The sequence below is a fragment of the Salvelinus alpinus genome, chromosome 6, assembly GCF_045679555.1.
Source record: "Salvelinus alpinus chromosome 6, SLU_Salpinus.1, whole genome shotgun sequence".
In the NCBI taxonomy this organism is placed as follows: domain Eukaryota; kingdom Metazoa; phylum Chordata; class Actinopteri; order Salmoniformes; family Salmonidae; genus Salvelinus; species Salvelinus alpinus.
In genome coordinates this window covers 49,336,290-49,358,877 of record NC_092091.1, presented here as the reverse complement: position 1 = coordinate 49,358,877, position 22,588 = coordinate 49,336,290, and the positions used below count along the sequence as shown (strand labels likewise).

Here is a 22,588-nt window from a genome sequence, read left to right as displayed (position 1 = left end):
AGCTAGCTAGGTAAACAATGGATCCCAACGCATGACGTAATGTTAGTTAGCAAGTCAGCCAGCTAACAGTACACTAACTTGAAATAAAAATACTTTGTAAAAACTAGAGTGGAGTCTTTTGTTAAGACATGTAGCTAGCTGGCTAGCTAAACAATAGACCATAATCACAACTCATGTTACTACCCTGCATGAATCTGCAGGTAGCTAACCAACCAGGTTCTATGGCTATAACTAGTCAAGCAAATGTGTCTGAGATACGAAGAATAAGATCATACACATAACGTTAGCTAGCGAACCAGCCAGCTAACGTTAGCTAGCTAACAGTACACTTGAAATGAAATATCTGAAAATGTAGCTAGCTAGACTATCTTACCAGTATACATCATGGTTGGACGCGTCTCCTGTCTGATGACATGCATGGTTGCTCTTAGCTTGACGATGTAATCCAGACTGGTGTTTTCTCCATCTCCTTAGCTATCATACTCGAATTCCACTGATTTCAAACTTGTGTATGCTCTCCAGAAAGTGGAGAGCATACACATAACGTTAGCTAAAAAGCCAGCCAGCTAACGTTAGCTAGCTAACAGTACACTTTAACTTGACATTAGGTTTCTTCCAGTTTTACTACGCGATATATTAAAAAAGCCACGTTTCACACGAGTACCTAGACATACTGACCAGCTCCAATAGACAGACGCGTGCTATATGACAGACCAATCCAAACTCATCTCTCGACATGTCCAGCCCACTCATTATCTCAGCCAATCATGGCTAGTGGGAAGGTTGCTCCCTTTTTCTGTGGCTAAACCAACTATGCTAATAATTTAACAATTTTATTCATATTTACAGATAGCATACAATTTTGATATTAAGGCACATGAAAGTTGACATGTTTGAGAAGCTATTTCTGCCCCAAAAAACGCATTTAGAATAAAAAAGTCACGACGTATGTCGTGACTTGCGACATACGCCTAATGTCTTGAATCGGGTCTTGAATCGGGTCACAAATAGCTAGCTTTCTATATATAATAAATTAATTTGTTCAAAACTGTTCAACTATTGTCATTCTCTCTCTGAGTCAACTACTAACCACACTGTATGCACTGCAGTGCTAGCTAGCTGTATCTTATGCTTTCAGTACTAGATTCATTCTCTGATGCTTTGATTGGGTGGACAACATGTCAGTTCATGCTGCAAGAGCTCTGATAGGTTGGAGGACATTCTCCAGAAGTTGTCATAATTACTGTGTAAGTAAGTCTATGGAAGGGGGTGAGAACCATGAGCCTCCTAGGTTTTGTATTGAAGTCAATGTAGCCAGATGACGGAAAGTAGCTGTCCTCCGGCTACACCATGGTGCTACCCTAAAGAGTGCTGTTGAGGCTATTGTAGACCTTCATTGCAAAGCAATGTTTTAATCAATTATTTGGTGATGTGAATGTATTTCGTATAGTTTTATTGAAAGAGGATAACTTTAATGTTTCACTTTAAAAAATGTATGAAATTCAACATAGGCTAAACTAGCTAGCTGCATTCGCTAGCTTAGTAAGTGGGGGGAGGGGGGGGATGCAACAAAATATAGCTAGCTCTCTCTCTCTCTCTTGCTTCTCCATAACTTTTGAAGAAATGTATTTGTTCAAAACTGTTCAACTATTCTTTCTCTCTTTCTGAGTCTACTCACCACATTCTATGCACCGCAATGCTAGCTAGCTGTAGCTTATACTTTCAGTACTAGATTCATTCTCTGGTCCTTTTATTGGGTGGACAACATGTCAGAGGAGAACGGAAACTAGCTGTCCTCCAGCTGCACCATGGTGCAACCCTACAGAGTGCTGTTGAGGCTACTGTAGACCTTTAATCAATTATTTGGTGCCGTGAATATGTTTAGGAAAGTTTTACCTAAAAATGATAACTTCTTTTGTTTCACAACAACAAAAACCACCCCGTCCTCTTCTGAGGAGCCTCCACTGGCTTTCAGCCTAGACACCCTGCCCCCCTCTACCACACCACATTTAAATTGAGCAGTGCTTTATTGGCATGGTGGTGGGACACAAACTGCAGCCAAAGCAATAATCAAATTAATGTTACACCGTTTCTGTACATCCTAGGGATAAAGGAACACGGTAGATAAAAAATACACATTTAATTAAAAGTAATTAAATTCTACACAAGCAAACAACAACAAAGTATGCCATCATCTCATCTCGATACTTCAACGGGAAAAGGTAATCAAATCAATTGGACAATTGACAAATTACAATTTAGATCAATGTTACCTGACTTCCTGTGGTCTGTGTTCCAGGCTACGTCGGTGCTGCCACCGTTGCTGCTGCCGCCTGGTGGTTCCTCTACAGTGAGGACGGCCCTGGCGTGTCTTTCTACCAGCTGGTGAGTAGTAGCATTAGATATGGAAGAGGAAGCAAGACCTCCCACTCCCTAATTTTTATTTCAATGGAAGTCAATGAACTAAGCAGACTGCTATCACATTGGTGTCTATGGGAGGAGCACCCCCTTAAGCAAGTCCTGACCAAGTCTGACCAAATCCTAAAGCAATGGGACTCCCTAAATCTGTCTCAGATTATTACCAATCCCACAAGGTATGACTCCAAACACCCAGAAAACACTACTGTCCTCGATGTTATCCTCACAAATAATTCTGATAGGTACAGTATCAGTCTGGTGTTTTCTGTAATGACCTTAGTGATCATTGTTTTACAGCCTGTGTTCATAATTGCTTCTCAGTGAAACAACCTGTCCTGATTTTTCATAGACGCTTGCTCAAAAAACTTTAATGAGCAAGCCTTCCTTCATGAACTGGACTTTGTAAAATGTTATAGAATCAGCTTGATCCCCTCAGTCGAAGACGCTTGGACATTCTTTTTTTATATTTTCAGTGATATTGTTAACAAACACGCCCCCATAAAGAAAATTAGAATTAAAAACAGGTTCAGTCCCTGGTTCGACCGTGATCTTGCAGAGTTACTCCACCTCAAGAATTGCATTCGGCGAAAGGCTCGGTACACGCATACTCAGGCTGGCTGGCTATCGTTCAGGCAAATGAGAAATAAGTGCACTCAGGCTATCCAGAAGGTCAAAGTTAGTTACTTCAAGGAGCAGTTCTCTCTCTCTCTGTGTCTAACCCCAAGAAGTTCTGGAAAACAGTTAAAGACCTGGAGAATAAACCCTCCTCCTCACAGCTGCCCATGTCCCTTAATGTTGATGATGTGGTTGTTACTGACAAGAAGCATATGGCTGAGCTCTTTAATTAATCACCACTTCATTCAGTCAGGATTTCTATTTGACTCAGCCATGCCTCTTTGCCCATCCAACATTTCCTCATATCCCACCCCTTCTAATGCACCTATCCCCGATGCTTCTCCCTATTTTCCCCCTGCCTCGCTACAAAGTTTCTTCCTGCAGGCAGTCACTGAGTCTGAGGTGCTAAAGGAGCTCCTTAAACTTGATCCCAAAAAAACATCTGAGTCAGATGTTTTAGACCCTTTCTTCTTTAAGGTTGCTGTCCCTATCATCGCCAAGCCTGTCTCTCCTTTCTGGGGAGGTTCCCATTGCTTGGAAGGCAACCACGGTTAGTCCTTTATTTAAAGGGGTAGATCAAGCTGATCCTAACTGTTATAGGCCTCTTTCTATTTGCCATGTTTATCAAAAGTGTTGGAAAAACTTGTCAATAATCAACTTACTGGCTTTCTTGATGTCGATAGTATTCTCTCGGGTATGCAATCTGGTTTCCGCTCAGGTTATGGATGTGTCACTGCAACCTTAAAGGTCCTCAATGATGTCACCATTTCCCTTGAGTCTTAGCAATACTGTGCTGCTATTTTTATTGACTTGGCAAAGCTTTTGATACAGTAGACCATTCCATTCTTGTGGGCCGGCTAAGGAGTATTGGTGTCTCTAAAGGGTCTTTGGGCTGATTTGCTAACTACCTCTCTCAAAGAGCCCAGTGTATAAAGTCAGAAAATCTGCAGTCTCAGCCACTGCCTGTCACCAAGGGAGTACCCCAAGGCTCAATCCTAGGCCTCACACACTTCTCAATTTACATCAACAACATAGCTCAGGCAGTAGGAAGCTCTCTCATCCATTTATATGCAGATGATACATTCTTATAGTCAGCTGGCCCCTCCCCAGATTTTGTGTTAAATGTTCTACATCAAAGCTTCCTTAGTGTCCAACAAGCTTTCTCTACCCTTGACCTTTGTTTTGGAGGTGTTCAGAACAAGGTTATGTGGTTTGATAAGAAGAATGCCCCTCCTCCCACAGGTGTTATTACTACCTCTGAGGATTTAGAGCTTGAGGTAGTCACCTCATACAAGTACTTGGGAGTATGGCTAGACAGTGTACTGTCCTTCTCTCAGCACATATCAAAGCTGCAGGCTGAAGTTAAATCTAGACTTGGTTTCCTCTATCGTAATTGCTCCTCTTTCACCCCAGCTGCCAAACTAACCCTGAATCAGATGACCATCCTACCCATGCTAGATTACGGAGACATCATTTATAGATCGGCAGGTAATGTTGCTCTCGAGCGGCTAGATGTTCTTTACCATTCGGCCATCAGATTTGCCACCAATTGCCAGGCTGTCATTGTAATTAAGAATTTGTTATTAACTGACTTGCCTAGTTAAATAAAGGTTAAATAAAATAAAATAGAAGCAGACAATCCCAATCCCAAATCGAACCCTAGTCTGGCTCTCAATGTAGCTCTGAATTAATTTTTCCCCTATACAATCCTGGGGGCAGGGGCTACCTAGGACTTACATTTAAATTCTTTATTGAGCAAAAATGTGCAGTCTGGTGTGTAGAACAGAGGTTGCGTCCCACCCTGTTCCCTATATAGGGCCCTGGTTAAAAGTACTGCTTTTTAGAATTAGATCAACTTTATCAACACAAATGTAGAAATTTGTCTTTGGCTTCACCAGATAAAAACAGACATGAAACGCCATCCCAGATAATGAAATAAACCGTACAAAAGTGCCACTGCAGTGCCAAATTCATATATGTTGCGTCGTTGGTCTAAAACCATAATCATCATCAAGAGATCCTCATTTAAAATACACCTATAGTCAAAGACCTTCATCATGATCATCAATTTTGGGGATATTTAATGTTATTGGTAGGGGCTACCTAGGATCTAAATTTAAACTTCTTACTGAGCAAAAACGTAGTGAATGATTCTGTGATAATCCAGTAAATGGTTCCATCCTAATTCTCTTGATTTCTCTCTTCAGTCCCACTTCATGCAGTGCCACGACGAAAACGAGGACTTTGTCGGCGTCCACTGTGAGGTGTTTGAGGCCGCTCCGCCCATGACCATGGCCCTGTCTGTGTTGGTCACCATCGAGATGTGCAATGCCCTCAACAGGTCAGACTGCAACTAGAAGAAACATTGGTTCCTGCCTGGTTCAATATAAAGGAATGATTGAAGATTCATGTTAGAAATGCAAGATTCAATTATGCATAACATTAAGGGCCCGAATCCCAGATTAAGCCTAATCCTTGACAAAAAGAAAAGCACTTTCAATGGAGATTATCCATTTGACATGCAGGACAGGAGTAGGCTTAATCTGGGTCCTCAAAATTTGCAACATTGGTAGTTTGTTAGCACTGTAATTCTTGATACACAGTATATCAATTTAGAGGTAGAACAGTAAAGTTATATAAAACACTTATGTTAATAAATTATAGCACTTCTATAACAGTGTGTTTCTAAAACACAGAGTATCAAGAGTATGATATGAAAACCTAATCCCAGAAGTAGCTATGACATTGAAAGTGTAGTGTAACCCCAAAGAAATTGGAAGAGTAATTTTAGATTAAACCTGCAGAACAAACATTATCCTCCATCCCTCACCATGTAATCTCAGATGACACGCTTCTGCACACCTCTTGGCACACACCTGCATCAACACACATTTTAAATACTTTATTTGGATTCACAAATCAAATGTACATTTAAAAAAGGATCCAAACATCTCAGCGCACACAGTGTTTAGCCAGCGTGCCTTACGTAACCCCTCTGTACCCCCAGTTTGTCTGAGAACCAGTCCCTGTTGCGCATGCCCCCCTGGAGCAACCTATGGCTGGTTGGAGCCATGTCCCTCTCCATGTCACTCCACTTCGTGATCATTTACGTGGACCCCATGCCTGTGAGTCTGCCTTACCTCGCACCACAACCCTCACATACTTGTCCTGTCCGGCTCCAAGGACCACTAGTTTTGATCCTACATCCATCTCTCCCTGCCTCCTTTTTGTCCTACTCTCTCAATCTCCTTCTGTCTGATTCTCTCTCTCTCCCAGCCAAACATTGTTATAATACAGTCCCCTTTACTGTGTTCCCTGACACGAAGGGCTATTCAATTCGTATTGCGTTAAAATAGCGTTAGAGCGCGATTTAAATTTTAAAAGCAATGTTCCCGCGGAGACTGCATTCGCGGTAAACGCTACATATATTGGCTCAATCGGAAATTACGTGAACATTTCTATCGCATAATCGGTAACGCTTCAGCGATACAGATTGAATAGAGCCCTAAGTAAGAGTGATACTTGAGTAAGAGTATTTGACAATTGAGTAAGGCCTATATTCAATCTGGACCGTTATAGTGAGATTTACATTTAAAGGTAATTTCCGATTGAGACGACATATGCACCGTTTACAGTGAGTGGTCTACGCAAACGCGGAAACATTACTTTTAAAAAGGTGCATAGCCCGATCGGATTGAAACTAGCCTTAAGAGTATGTGATAACTAAGTAGTAGTATGTGATATGTCTGAAATGTGCCTGTCCTCTCTTCTGCAGATGATCTTTAAATTGACCCACTTGAACGTGGAAAAATGGATGGTGGTGCTCAAGCTCTCCTTCCCTGTCATCCTCATTGACGAGGTCCTCAAGTTTGTGGCCCGTAATTACCTGGAGGGTAAGGATACACACACACACAATCTGTTATCGAGTAAATCTAACATTCCTTGTAATAATATCCTGTAATATCCACAGAAAATGTTCCCTCTAATTATTTTGGGCACTGAGCAAATTTCAGGTCTTGCGAGTGAAAACTGGAATGTTGGGAGAATTCTGTGTAACTTCACAGTTTTAGACAGTAGCCAATAGGATATTGTGGCTATTTGAGCATAATGTAGACCTATCAGAGTGGCCTACCAACAAAACCAGTAATGCAAGTCCCATAACATTTTCACAATTTTGATTTCTATGATATAGCCTATATGGGGTGTTCAATGCAGTCTTTTAAAAACATTTTTCCATTATGCTCTTGTAGGAAGCAGTAACGCCCCATCGCTGACCAATTGAAGAAAAGGCATTAGGGCTAGGGTGGACTGTAAATTAGGTTTAGGACTGTTCCTGACCGATGTACAATAGCGGTAGTATGTCAGAGGAATGAGGAGATGGCCAGGTATCTAATACTTGATTTTATTGCATACACAGAGCACACTGGGTTGTTTGGAGGTTATGGAATTGTGGTTTTTAGTCAGTCACACACAACAAAGAAAGAACAAAAGGCAAGATGGCCACCGGATTGAATCACCAGCACAACTAGGGGGAAAACTGCAGCTTAAATAGTGCAGGAATGTCAATTAGTTCACTGGGAACAGGTGTGGTAATTAGCCAGGGAGGGGCCAGAGAAGGAAAACCTGGTTGCTGCCATGAGCCTTTGTAACACCAATACTTACATATAACTGGGCTAATAACTTGCTAGCGAGCAAAGAATATCAACAAATGTGCACACGCACAGCTCTGGTCTGAAAAGCAGATCCACTGGCTGGTGATTGAAAGACCACTCGTGTACTACCAGTCAATAGAATTATACTCCGATGCGCTTTGGCTTAGCCTAGACAGCCGATAGTGGGCGTTTGATCAGTACTATTTTTTAGGATTGATGTGCCCTGCAGGTAAAACATTCGTGTCACCAGTGGGCCGGCTCGTACATAAAGCATCCTCCATTCATGCTGCAAAAGCATCATTTTCCTTATTAACCAGCTTTAAATGGCGGGCTGTCCGAAAAAAGAAAAAATAGAAAAGTGTGTACTGTAGCAGTGATGTAAAGAACTTAAGTAAAAAATACGTGAAAGTACTACTTAAGTAGTTTTTTTTGGTATCTGTACTTCACTTCATATTTTTGACAACTTTATGCTTTTACTTCAATACATTCCTAAAGAAAATGTACTTTTTACTCCATACATGTTCCCGGACACCCAAATATACTCGTTACATTTTGAATGCTTAGCTGGACAGGAAAATGGTCTAATTCACACACCTATTAATATAACGCATTGTCATCCCTACTGCCTCTGATCTGGCAGACTCACTAAACACATGCTTCGTTTGTAAATTATGTCTGAGGGTTGGAGCGTGCCCCTGGCTATGGGTAATTTGAAGAAAAACAAGAAAATGGTGCTGTCTGGTTTGCTTAAGGAATTTGACATTATTTATACTTTTTAATTCTTAACTATATTTAAAACCAAATCTTTTTTTACTTTTACTCAAGTAGGATTTTACTGGATGACTTTCCCTTTTACTTGAGTCATTTTCTATGAAGGTATCTTTACTTTTACTCAAGTATGACAAATTGGGTACTTTTTCCACCACTGTAGTTGAGGAAAATATCTTGAGCCCACTATCGGCTGCCTAGGCTAGCTGTGGCTCTAACTACAACAAAATCACAGACTCAATCTTAGATTTGTTTTGTTGCACTGAAAAGAGGCTGATAGTGTTGATTAAATCAGAGAAACATTGATCTACATAGAGCAAACTCAGTTAAGTTCAATCTCTTGCAACTCTGCGCGGGCTGACATCTGCATGGTAGTCCTGGAGGTGGTGCGTGTCTGTGCACGCAAACAGCTTAGAGTGAACATTGATCCACAGACTTTCATACCTGCTTCAATGGCTTTCTAAGACTATCATCCATTCTAAATATGACCTATTTAATTGCAAAACATTTAATAGATTAATATGATATATCTTCCTATCAGGTGCCTTCATTGCCCTCTCCCCCACTTTTCCTATACCTGCCCCTGCTACTCCCCCCATCCATCCTGTTTTCACTTTGTTTATGATTCAATGGTTTTGTATTTTGTGTCCAGATGGTGTCAACACTAAATTTACACTGATAATATATAATACATATAATATCCACCTTTACAGTGGGGCAAAAAAGTATTTAGTCAGCCACCAATTGTGCATGTTCTAACACTTAAAAGATGAGAGAGGCCTGTAATTTTCATCATAGGTACACTTCAACTATGACAGACAAAATGAGAAAAAAATATCCAGAAAATCACATTGTAGGATTTTTTATGAATTTATTTGCAAATTATGGTGGAAAATAAGTATTTGGTCACCTACAAACAAGCAAGATTTCTGGCTCTCACAGACCTGTAACTTTTTCTTTAAGAGGCTCCTCTGTCCACCACTCGTTACCAGGTATTGATGGCACCTGTTTGAACTTGTTATCAGTATAAAAGACACCTGTCCACAACCTCAAACAGTCACACTCCAAACTCCACTATGGCCAAGACCAAAGAGCTGTCAAAGGACACCAGAAACAAAATTGTAGACCTGCACCAGGCTGGGAAGACTGAATCTGCAATAGGTAAGCAGCTTGGTTTGAAGAAATCAACTGTGGGAGCAATTATTAGGAAATGGAAGACATACAAGACCACTGATAATCTCCCTCGATCTGGGGCTCCACGCAAGATCTCACCCCGTGGGGTCAAAATGATCACAAGAACGGTGAGCAAAAATCCCAGAACCACACGGGGGGACCTAGTGAATGACCTGCAGAGAGCTGGGACCAAAGTAACAAAGCCTACCATCAGTAACACACTACGCCGCCAGGGACTCAAATCCTGCAGTGCCAGACGTGTCCCCCTGCTTAAGCCAGTACATGTCCAGGCCCGTCTGAAGTTTGCTAGAGAGCATTTGGATGATCCAGAAGAAGATTGGGAGAATGTCATATGGTCAGATGAAACCAAAATAGAACTTTTTGGTAAAAACTCAACTCGTCGTGTTTGGAGGACAAAGAATGCTGAGTTGCATCCAAAGAACACCATACCTACTGTGAAGCATGGGGGTGGAAACATCATGCTTTGGGGCTGTTTTTCTGCAAAGGGACCAGGACGACTGATCCGTGTAAAGGAAAGAATGAATGGGGCCATGTATCGTGAGATTTTGAGTGAAAACCTCCTTCCATCAGCAAGGGCATTGAAGATGAAACGTGGCTGGGTCTTTCAGGATGACAATGATCCCAAACACACCTCCCGGGCAACGAAGGAGTGGCTTCGTAAGAAGCATTTCAAGGTCCTGGAGTGGCCTAGCCAGTCTCCAGATCTCAACCCCATAGAAAATCTTTGGAGGGAGTTGAAAGTCCGTGTTGCCCAGCAACAGCCCCAAAACATCACTGCTCTAGAGGAGATCTGCATGGAGGAATGGGCCAAAATACCAGCAACAGTGTGTGAAAACCTTGTGAAGACTTACAGAAAACGTTTGACCTCTGTCATTGCCAACAAAGGGTATATAACAAAGTATTGAGATAAACTTTTGTTATTGACCAAATACTTATTTTCCACCATAATTTGCAAACAAATTCATAAAAAATCCTACAATGTGATTTTCTGGATTTTTTTTTCTCATTTTGTCTTTTATAGTTGAAGTGTACTTATGATGAAAATTACAGGCCTCTCTCATCTTTTAAAGTGGGAGAAGTTGCACAATTGGTGACTGACTAAATACTTTTTTGCCCCACTGTATATGTATTCACTAAAGTCTGTGTGAGCGTCTTCATACAGGTTTCTATGTATCCCCATATTGCTTAATAAAATTGTGTCTAATTTTATGGTTATAATGTCACATTTAGGTAGTAATTGCCTTTGTACTCTTCCACCAGCAAGATCTAGCTTGGGGACAAATCAAATCAAACTGTCACATGCGCCGAATACAAGTTTAGACCTTACCGTGAAATGCTTACTTACAAATCCCTTAACTCTTCTTGAACTGCACTGTTGGTTAAGAAAATATTTACCAACTAAAAGTCAAAAATAATAAAAACACAATAACATAACAAGGCTATATATGGGGGTACCGGTACCGAGTCAGTGTGCGGGAGTACAGGTTACTTGAGGTAATTTGTGCATGTAGGTAGTGGTAGGACAAGGTTAGCCTTTGCAGTTTTAACTTGTTAATATTACAATTTTCCAACATTAACATTTAACTGCAGTCAACATACAGTAGTAGCCTATTATTGTACGGAAAAGTCTGGGTTTTTTATGAACATAGTAAAAATGTTGGTATCATTTAGCAGACGCTTTTATACAAAACTTGGTCATGTGTGCATACATTTTATAAGTGGGTGGCCTCTGGGAATTGAACCCACAATCCTGGCATTGGAAGCGCCATGCTGTACCAACTGAGCTACACAGAACCACCAATATTTGCTGTTGAGTATATAAGTGTTGGATAACGTCAATTGAGCAGAACTAAAATGTAACTAAATGGCCAGAATAGATGCATGCCCAACTCCACATCAATCAATAGTACTTCATGTAGATCTAAAAGGACTGTATTTCTAATATGGTAATTTTAGGCTGGATTGGAATGTTCCAATGTATATTGCTTATACCTATCCTCCAAATTGATCCCTAGGGACTAGTGCTCAATTTGGGACTTAAGTCTAGCCCTACCTTATCCGGTTGCCAATACCCTTCTCTTTCCCATGCAGTTGCTGATGACAATCTAGTAAGCAAGAAGTGGGACTAAAAGAACACCAGGAGTATAAAGGAGATAAAAGAATGAGAAGAGGAACGGTGGAAGCACTTCCCAGAAATGAGAGCGCAGACCGTCACTAGAAGTGAGAGAGAAAAAAATCTAACAAGATCAAAGAATGAAACAAAAGCCACCAGAAAATTAAAAAAAAATATTAAAATATTTGTGTATGTATTGAAATTAAGTTAATATATAAGAAAGTGTTATGTCATGAACAATATATTCAAATTATTCTGACTTCTTAAAAAATAAAACTATTAAAAGAGAATACAAGTGTCTGGTTAATTGTTATTGGTTTTGGTTTGATTCCCAGTATTTCACATACTTACTTATGGTTGATGAGAAGCATCTTCTCCTTCACTTATGAGTCCTTTGGTGTCTGTGGAGATCAATCATGGATATACAGCTGCAGACAGCGCATGTGAAGGCTTGGTTGGAGGGTTGGAATAGCCCTGTGAGCATGCCTCAGGTGGCTAGGTCCTCTATACTGGATGGATTGATCTTGCACCTCTTCAGAGTGGTTTTAATTCGGTCCTGCATCCACTTCTTCTGGCCACCAGCAGAGCGTTTGCCTTCAAGTGGCCGTTGAGCACTTTCGGCGGATGTCGGCCCTCTAGCACGCAGATGACATGACCAAGCCATCTTAGTTGGTGATTGTTTAAGGTGGACTGCATGCTACCACTGCCAGCCCATTTCAGTACCTCCGTGTGGTGTACTGCATCCAGCCAGGTAACACAGAGGATCTTCTTGAAGGCACTTTATTTGGAAGGTCTCCAGGGTTTTCATGTGCCGACTAAGGGATCCATGCTTCACAGCTGTATAACAGGGTGGACACACCTCTCTCCGCAAACAATTACACAAGAAAAACACGATCCTGCAATGAGTAGTCTTTCAATGTATATTTATATATTAAGGCAATTAGTATCAACAAGAGAGAATGCAAAATTCATTCACAGGTTTCTTATCTCTTATTCTTCATTTTAAAAAAGTGGTAAAGTCTAAAAAGGTATAAAGGTAATTGTGTCACTCGAGTGGTTGGTTATAGAGTTTTTAGTGTTACTCACTGGTATCAACAAGGGCAGTGCTTTTAGATCAATGATTGGAAGTCAAGCAAAGTGCCCACTGGTCCTGAGAGGTGGGTGAGTGTGTGCGTGTGTAATTTCCATGTGTCAGAAGTATCATAATACGGTATTACTTACAGTAGATACTGGCCTATTTTACTGGTAACATATTGCATTTTAGTGACTTCCACTAAAGCAGTAATGGAGTGTTTCTCATCACATCCGACTGGCGGGAATGTCGAGTCAGGAACTTCAATACAAATATTCAAGTTCTTAATGAGTCCAGTTAAAAAAGGAGGTTAAGTTCAGTCTTAGAATGAGTGTTTGGTCATTGAACATGAGAAAATAAAATAAAATTACTCCCAAATATGGAAAGATGTGGAGGGCGCTCAAGCAACAAGTCGAGGTGCAACCAAAAATATCATATCATCATTGAACAGCTCTAAAGTACAAATATTCCAAGTCACATTACAAGCTGAGGTGGTGATTCCCAATGTTGGAGAGGATTGGCCTGAACAAGGCCAGCACAGATCTGACTCATTATGAGTTGTCTGGAATGAAAGGTGACTTGTCTATCAGTGGTTATTCACAGTGCCTTGCTAAGCCCACTCCTTTTCAAAGCGGGGATAGTGGTCAAGTCTTTCTCCATGGTTGCACTTCATGTCCAGCCTTGTTCTTATTGGTCACCCTTGGAATACTTCCTGTTTCTCCCGTCGCTTTGGCTCTGTTGTGCTGCTCTGATAGACTCACGTGGCATCAGTGGGCGGGGCACCCTCTTCAGGAAGCCCCTCCTCCAAGATGTCCCTGACCTGGTCCAGAGTTTCAGCCTGACGGATCAACTCCAGCTTCACCTAGAAGAAAGCGATGAAGGACGGAGAGACAGACAGAAAGGGAAAGCGAGAGGGTGGAGTAAGAAGCCTCATGGTCATTTGACTATGGAACAAAAAATATGGAATCCAGCTGGACTTGACCTAGATCAGTGCTGTAAAATAACATAAACCAACCCAATGTGAATACACCCCGAGTGGGCTGGTCCTGAAACAGTGTAATGTACCTGCAGTGACTGTGAAAGCTGGACAAAGTCCCTCTGCACCATCTGGCTGGTGTCCACCTGAGAACGCATACTGATAATCTGGCTACGCAGCTCCAAACACCGTTGCTGGAGGGATGCCTAGGAGGGAGATAGAAAGGGAGTGAGAATGGTGAGAGAGGGAAAGAACTACAGTAACATGTTATCTTTCCTACTTTGGGAACACTAAGTACACAAAAAGGTACAACACGGACGGACACAAATCTATCCCTGGTCCCCCTGTACAGTACCTTGTCATGGCTGAGAGTCTTGCTGTCTCCTTGTAGGTGTGAGAGCGCCACGCTGAGACCTTGTAGCTCGGTGCGACCGTTCTGTAGCTCCAACTGCAGTGTCTCCTTCTGACACTGGACCCGCTCCATCTCTGTCTTCAGACTGGACAGCTGCACTGCAGAGGGCAAAGGTTTTATTGAACAAGGAAGTCCCATCGAGGTCAGAAGACCGGTTTCACAAGGGAAAGACAACGGGCGTGTTTGAGCAGATACGTTTTGTCAAGTCACCGCCTTTCAAAGTGTATTGCATTGTGTGGATAACGGCATGAACGTCACAAAAACAACCATGTGATCAAAGATCATGCGGTTTCTGATGAAGTCTCCTTCAATTGCTGCAGTTGCTTTTCACCGACGGCACCATGCAGCCATTGCCTGGCTACTGGGAGGCACTACTTGTCAACCAATCAATGGTATTTGAGACCTCTAACAAATGCTTTAAGCACTGCCTTCAGGAAGTATTCATACCCCTTCACTTATTCCACATTGTTGTGTTACAGCCTCAATTCAAAATGGATGAAATAGATTTTTTTTCTTCTGCTCACCCATTTACACAATACCCCATAATGACAAAGTGAAAACATGTTTTTTTTATATGTTAACAAATAGATTAAATACAGAAATATCTCATTTACATAAGTATTCACACATGTTAGAATCTCCGTTGGCAGCGATAACAGCTGTGAGTAAGTCTTTAAGAAACGTGTCAAACTCAATCCACGGGGGGGGGGGGGGGCAGTGTTTCCGCTCCTCCCTTGTACTTGATTGATGAATTAAGGTCACTAATTAGTAAGGAACTCCACTCACCTGGTTGTCTAGGTCTTAATTGAAAGGATAAAACAAAAACCAGCATACACTAGGCCCTCCATGGAATGAGTTTGACACCCCTGCTCTAAGCACTTTGCACACCTGGATTGTACAATATTTGCCAATTATTCCTTAAGCTCTATCAAATTGGTTGTTGTTCATTGTTAGAAATCCATTTAAGTCTTGCCATAGATATTCACCCTGATTTAAGTCAAAACTGTAACTCGGCCACTCAGGAACATTCACTGTCTTCTTGGTAAGCAACTCCAGTGTAGATTTGGCCTTTTGTTTTAGGTTATTGTCCCGCTGAAAGGTGAATTTACACCCCGTGTCTGATGGAAAGCAGACAAACAGGTTTTCCTCTAGGATTTTGCCTGTGCTTAGCGCCATTCCATTTTTTTTAATCCAGAAAAATTCCCCAGACCTTAACGATTACAAGCAAACCCATAACATGATGCAGCCACAACTGTGCTTGAAAATATTGAGAGTGATACTCAGTAATGTGTTGTATTTGCCCTGAACATAAGACTTTGTATTCAGGCCAAAAAGTCAATTGCTTTGCCACATTTGTTTTGCAGTATTACTTTAGTGCCTTGAGGAATATTTAAGGAATATTTTTTTATTCTGTACACTTCCTTATTTTCACTCTGTCAATTAGATAACATATGGAATTGTTTTAAGATGGTCATACGAAGGATCATTTAGTTATTTGATTTGGAATTTTAGGACCCCTTTAGATATAAAAATAAATCATTTGATAAAACATTAAATTTGGACTTACTGCCATCAGCCCATAGAAACGTATTGAATAACAGATTGATACATGGAAAAACATAAAAAAATTAATCTAATTGAAGTTTGAAACAAAGTGTCTGTCCTATATCAGAGAGACATAAGAACGATAAGGAAATTATTAAAAAAAAATGTGAGACCCATATTAAAAAAATTAAATTGGCACCTCACTACTTCCATATATAGTTCCATTAATATTTTTAACTGGTACTGGGCTACCTTCAGACGAGCCTTGTTAGCGTCAAAACAACTGACATGTACGTGTTCGCAAGAGTCTCACCTTTGCATACAAAAAAAGAAAAATATGCATAGAGGGGTCATATTACAGTGTAGACCAAACTGATTGGACGCTACAGACATAAGTTGGCAGATCGGCGGTACCGACTTCATAAGCGGCGCTTGTGGGGGTAGTAGAGCTAAACGTCGAACACCATCGTGTTCGTAAGAGTCATGTAGGCCAAACCATTCGGACGCTACAGATGTTTCCATGAGAAGACCGGTTTTCAGGATGTCTCATGGTCTGAAAAACACCACTGTAGCTCGGCCACCTTCCACCTCAGATGCAGAAGGCTGCCATTGGCAAATGCGGTGGATTGAGATGCAGCCCATGCAAAAACAACAGTTCTCTAACTTAGCAAAAAAAAAAAAAGATTAAATCCCCATTCAAATCTAACTAGATTTTCGCAGAGGCGCGGACATCGACTTTAGGGGGTTATTAAACACTATTATAGCACACAGTGAGTCCATGCAACTTATTTTTGGTCAGCTAATTTTAACTCCTGAACTTATTTTAGGCTTGCTATAACAAAGGGGTTGAATGCTTATTGACTCAAGACATTTGTGACCCGTTTCAACAAGCTGGGCATAAGTCGCACGTCATTACTTCAGTCATTTTAATGAAAAAAAAATGTATTATCAAAAAGCGTTTTTGGCCGAAATGCCTTCTGGAACATGTGAACTTATATATACACCATTTTCTAGATCTGAATCTGTACTTTTATCCGATATGAATAACACCGTTTCAAATGTTGCTCCATAGGACAAAATCTAGGTGGTAGGTCACTTTCAGCTTTACATTTTTTATTAATTTGTACATATTTCAAAAAACAATTCCACTTTGACATTACAGGGTATTGTGTGTAGGCCAGTGACAATAAATCTCAATTTAATATTTTTATTTAATTTAATTTAGTCTAACAATATGTGGAAAAAGTCAAGGGGTGTGAATACTTTCTGAAGGCACTTCAGAAAGTACGTTGTTTTCAGTTTGTGTGTGATCTGGGGTTAAAGAAAAGTTTATTTAGACCTTTATAAAGAAAACCTTAGCAGCTATGTTGACTATGCCATGTTGATCTGAGTCTTGCTGTTGGAAAACCACTAGTGTATGACTTTTGGCTGTGGCAGATGCACCTCCCTGACTTTCGTCTACAGTCGGCTTCGTTAGCCTGACTAATCTAACGTAACCGATGAGTTTACTACGGTCAACGCTTGTTATCAACTGCCTGTGTGTGATGCATTACTGATTAATTCCTATGGCCTTCTATACCACACACTTAGAAATTATCTCTCACACACACACACATATAATAATAATGCCCACTCACCTTGTAAAACTTCTGTTGAGGCAGAACCATAGGAGAAAGAGAGAATGTATGTTGGTTTTGAACCAGCTGGCAAGTTCTATTACACTTATCAACACAAAGAAAGAGCAAAGGAAAGGCAGATGAACAGACCGCTCTCCTCCACGCGGGTCTCCAGTTGTTCCTTCAGATTGACGATCTCAATACGCAGCCTCTCCTCACTGTGTGCCCCCTACAGATGGGAGTACAGCAGTGCATACAGTAATAGTATATTTCCTTTGTATTTCAATGATTCTTGACTGTATGAACACACAAACGTGCACGCATATACACACATACTGTACCTGTAGTGTAGGACCACGGTGTGTGTTGGCGTCCCCTGCCCCAAACGTCTCCTCGATCTCCTCTCCTTTTAGCCTGGACAGCTCGTTACACACCCTCCTCTGAGAGAGAGACAGCTCTGCCTGGGAACAAGCACACACACCAACACCTCAAACACACACTACATGGACCTCATCCCCCTCCTTCCTGGTTGGACCAAGTGCCTGTCACTCACCAGCCTGCTATGGATGGCATTCTGTGATTGGTTGAAAGACTTCTGCAGCTCCTGTAGGAGGGCCTCCGAGGTCTGAACCTGAGACTGGAGAACTGAGACCTGACGCACACACACACAGTAACATTCAATTCCGTGGATAACTGACATTTCTCAATATACAGTATATGCCATGTGTGTAAAGGTGTGCGTACGTGTTTGTGTGTCTCAGTAGTCTGTGTGTCCAGCTCGCTCTCCAGCTCTGTCCTCTCTTCCCTCAGTCGACTCAGCTCTCCCTCCAGCTCCACAACCTGCACATCAGACCACACCACGTCAGACGTCACGAGACACCACACCACATAAGACGTCATGAGTCCATTCCAGACCTGTACAGTTCTGCTCACCTGTTTGATAGCCAACATTGGTGTTAGACTATTTTAACAGGCTCTAAGTACACTTAAAAATAAATGCAATTTCAAAAACATTTTACTGAGTTATAGTTCATATAACGAAATCAATTGAAATAAATTCATTAGGCCCTGAACTATGGATTGTACATGACTGGGAATATAGATATGCATCTGTTGGTCAGAGATACCCCCCCAAAAAAGGTAGAGGCATGGATCAGAAAAAGTCAGTATCTGGTGTGACCACCAATTGCCTCATGCAGCACGACATCTCCTTGGGAAGGAGTTGATCAGGCTGTTGATTGTGGCCTGTGGAATGTTGTCCCACTCCTCTTCAATGGCTGTGCAAAGTTGCTGGATATTGGCGGGAGCTGGAACACGCCGTCGTATATATCGGCGGATGAATGGCACAACAATGGGCCTCAGGATCTCATCCCGGTATCTCTGTGCATTCAAATTGCCATCGATAAAATGCAATTGTGTTCATTGTCCATAGCTTATGCCTGGCCATACCATAAACCCACCATGGGGCACTGTTCACAACGTTGACATCAGCAAACCGCTCGCCCACACGACACCATACACGCTGTCTGCCATCTGCACGGTACAGTTGAAATCGGGATTCTACCGTGAAAAGCACACTTCTCCAGCGGCCATTGAAGGTGAGCATTTTCCCACTGAAGTAAGTTACGACGCCGAACTGCATTCAGGCCAAGACCTTGGTGAGGACGATGAGCATGCAGATGAGCTTCCCGAAGACGGTTTCAGACAGTTTGTGCAGAAATACATCGTTTGTGCAATCCCATGGTTTCATCAGCTCTCCGGGTGGCTGCTCTCAGACAATCCCACAGATGAAGAAGTTAGATGTGGAGGTCCTGGCGTGGTTACATGTGGTCTGCAGCTGTGAGGCCGGTTGAACGTACTGCCAAATTCTCTAAAATGACGTTGGAGGCAGCTTATTGTAGAGAAATGAACATTCAATTCTCTGGCAACAGCTCTGGTCGACATTCAGTCAGCATGCCAATTTGCACGCTCCCTCAAAACATCTGTGGCATTGTGTTGTGTGACAACTGCACATTTTAGAGTGGCCTTTTATTGTCCCCGGCACTTGTGTAATGATCATAATGTTTAATCAGCTTCTTGATATGCAACACCTGTCAGGTGGATGGATTCTCTTGGCAAAGGAGAAATGCTCACTAACAGGGATGTAAACAAATTTGTGCACAAATTTGAGAGAAATAAGCTTTTTGTGTTTATGGAACATTTCTTAGATCTTTTATTTCACCTCATGAAACCAACACCTTACATGTTGCATTTATATATTTTTTTCGGTATAAGTCCTAGTTGGAGTGTGTTTGTGTGGCTGGTGCTGGTGCTCACTTGCTTGCTTAGTGAATTGATGTCAAAGTGTGTGTGTTCACCTGTGTGTTAAGCGAGTACCATTCGGTGTGTGTGACCAGACGGTGGCCAGGCGGGGGCAGGTAGATGGCCTCAGGCACCAGGGTTCCCGTGGAGACCAGGGAGGCGGTGTCTTCCTGGGGGGGTTGGCGGCGGGGCAGTGAGGGCGTGTCCAAGGAGAAGGAGGAGAAAGAGGCGAAGTCACAGTTCTGGGAGAAATAGCCCTCCAGCCCTGCCCCTTCACCCTCCCCTGGTCCCTCCCCCAGCCCCTCAGCCTCCCCTGGTTGGCTATCCCATCCGTCCGTTCTTGGCTCTCTGAGGCTATTGGTGGGAGAGTCTGTCGACTGGCCCTCGGACTGCATAGCTCCTGCCTCCACTCCGTCCTTCTTTACACTGCCCTGAGTGAGAGCGAGAGCGAGAGGTCAGAGACAAGGAAATGGGTTTAGTAACATTGAGGTGAACACATGCACACACCTGAGACTGCACACTGGCTCTCCTCCACTGGGCACGCTCAGATTGCAGAGTAGATATTCTAGCCTCATACTGAGAAGCCGTCTCTGAGAATAGAAGAGAGAAACGAGATGACAGACAATAACAGGCCATCTAGGTGGGTCCTACACATTGTCTGCATTCCAAATGGCACCCTATTCTCTATCTAGTGCAAAAATTGACCATAGCACCCATTGGGAACGGATGATGAATAGAAGGCATGGAGCAACTTTCCTCGGAAGAGAGGGGACCCGCCCCATCTATACAATGGTAGGGAAACACTGGTATGTAGAAAATATGTCTTCCACCTCTGACTGCATCTCCTGGTCACACTGTGTGTGTGTGTGTGTGTTGCTCTCTCTCTGACCTCTGAGGGCCTCCTGAAGAGACTGCATCTCCTGGTCACACTGTCTCTGCAGCTCTCCCAGCTCCTCCTGTTTGCTCAGTTCGCAGATTGTCGCCACGCCCTGCCAGTGCTCCAGCTGCGCTCGGCAATCTGCTAGCTGGGCCTGCAAGCTCTCCATTGCACCTGACAAGAAGAAACATTTAGATATAACATAATCTGTTTATGGTGAACGCAAGACAATACAAGGTTGTGAATGGGGTTCAACAGTCCCAGAGAGACTGACTTCAAGATATCTTATGAGCTGCATAAAACATGATCATGCAAGCAATTGCATTTAGGCCTACTACACAGGCTATTCCTTCCTATGTCAATAACATTACAAAACACCCCATGCAAAGCAATTCATGAATGTAATAATACACCTGTTGACAATCGAACTGACAGATAATATTGTTTTGGCTGTCTCTCAGTGGAGACATGGCGATCCTTGGCACACACCTGCCACAGCTTCTAATTAGGCTGGCTGACGTCTCCACAAAATCATACTTACTATGGCTAAATCCCCGCCTATTCCCTACAATTCCTCTTCTTAAAATCTGATTTTAAACCTAACCACACTGCTAACCTTGTGCCTAACTAATCTTAAATTAAGACCAAAAGCTACATTTTAGTATATACATTTTTACGATATTTTTACGATACAATTTTGACTTTGTGGTAGTAACAGGAAGGTCAAAAGAGTTCACTCAGCAAGTGACAGCTCCAGCAATAGCAACATTTTGTACATGTTCAGTGGTCTGTAGCTAAATTCCGAAATTCGCACGCATTTGTGAGATTTGGCTATCACAAAGGGTTAGTTAGCTAGCAATCAAGCTAGCGTAGCTAAAGCACTTGTTGATGGCTAACTTGGTGACATTCTTACCAGTGTCATCCTTCTGAGAGTTCCCCGACGGTTCCATTATCATTTGTGTCCGAGCTGTTCTATAATGGCACCAACTGTCTTAGTCGTGAAAATCATCTACTGGTTGGGTTGGTGTGAGAGCTCAAAGCAGGACTTATTCACCCCTGGTCAACTTCAGGAAATAACTTTCCCCGGTTTAAGCCCACGGATATTCCGTAACATCCTTCCTAAATGCCGACGACTGCATTGAATTTTCTGTTATTCTTCCCAGTTAAACTACCGTATTGTCATGGGATGAGCGAATCATAATATGTAGGTTATTAAAATGCCAACCATTTTAAAGGGAGAGAATCTGTATTTTGAATACAGTTAATAAGTGCTGTCTAGTTTCCGTATGTCTGTTCCTGCCACGAATTTTGCGTAGCTGTGTACGACTGTACGTTCTTTATGAGGGATACCTGGAGAAAATCGGATCTCTAAAATGAAAATGGCGGCCCTCCCTTCAGTAAAATATATTTTCACCTGACCATACCCGAAAACACTTTTAAAAAAGTGACCCTCCCCTATACCCCAAAGAATAATTAAAACATAAATTGGATACCAGAGAACATTCCTACCTTTTACCCTCACTCCTACGACAGACCAGATCCTTAGAAAATATATATAGTTCCAGTCAAAAGTTTGGACACACCTACTCATTCCAGGGTTTTTCTTTATTTTTACTATTTTCTACATTGTGGAATAATAGTGAAGACATCAAAACTATGAAATAACACATATGGAATCATGTAATCAAAACAGTGTTAAATAAATATATTTTATATTTGAGATTCTTCAAAGTAGCCACACTTTGCCTTTGCACACTCTTGGCATTCTCTCAAACAGCTTCACCAGTTTCCCACATATGCTGAGCACTTTTTGGCTGTTTTTCCTTCATTCTGCGGTCCAACTCATCCCAAACCATCTCAATTGGGTTGAGTTCAGGTGATTGTGGAGGCCAGGTCATCTGATGCAGCACTCCATCACTCTCCTTCTTGGTCAAATAGCCCTTACACAGCCTGGTGTGTTGGGTCATTGGCCTGTTGAAAAACAAATGCTAGTCCAACTAAGCGCAAACCAGATGGGATGGCGTATCGC

At 42.0% G+C, this 22,588-nt stretch overlaps 2 protein-coding genes across 3 annotated transcripts in view; one reads left to right on the top strand and one right to left on the bottom strand.

Moving 5' to 3' along the window:
- LOC139578788 (sarcoplasmic/endoplasmic reticulum calcium ATPase 1-like) overlaps nt 1–12,050 on the top strand; it is a 35,849-nt gene extending 23,799 nt beyond the window's left edge. For both annotated transcript variants that reach the window (XM_071406805.1, XM_071406806.1), the window contains exons 21-25: nt 2,300–2,385; nt 5,241–5,374; nt 6,041–6,158; nt 6,809–6,926; nt 11,739–12,050. In XM_071406805.1, the coding sequence (XP_071262906.1) occupies nt 2,300–2,385; nt 5,241–5,374; nt 6,041–6,158; nt 6,809–6,926; nt 11,739–11,776 (494 nt within the window). In that variant the 3' untranslated portion in view covers nt 11,777–12,050. The remainder of the gene's footprint in view (nt 1–2,299; nt 2,386–5,240; nt 5,375–6,040; nt 6,159–6,808; nt 6,927–11,738) is intronic.
- Nucleotides 12,051–12,666: 616 nt separating this feature from the next.
- On the bottom strand, nt 12,667–21,893 carry LOC139578787 (rab GTPase-binding effector protein 2-like). The gene is made up of 12 exons (XM_071406804.1): nt 21,473–21,893; nt 20,572–20,733; nt 20,190–20,272; nt 19,739–20,113; nt 18,126–18,221; nt 17,935–18,033; nt 17,723–17,842; nt 17,532–17,610; nt 17,403–17,414; nt 14,164–14,318; nt 13,898–14,014; nt 12,667–13,694 (listed from the first exon to the last, which is right to left on the bottom strand). The coding sequence occupies exons 1-12, from the start codon at nt 21,513–21,515 to the stop codon at nt 13,590–13,592; spliced, it is 1,446 nt and encodes a 481-aa protein (XP_071262905.1). The 5' UTR covers nt 21,516–21,893; the 3' UTR covers nt 12,667–13,589.
- Nucleotides 21,894–22,588: the final 695 nt, after the last annotated feature.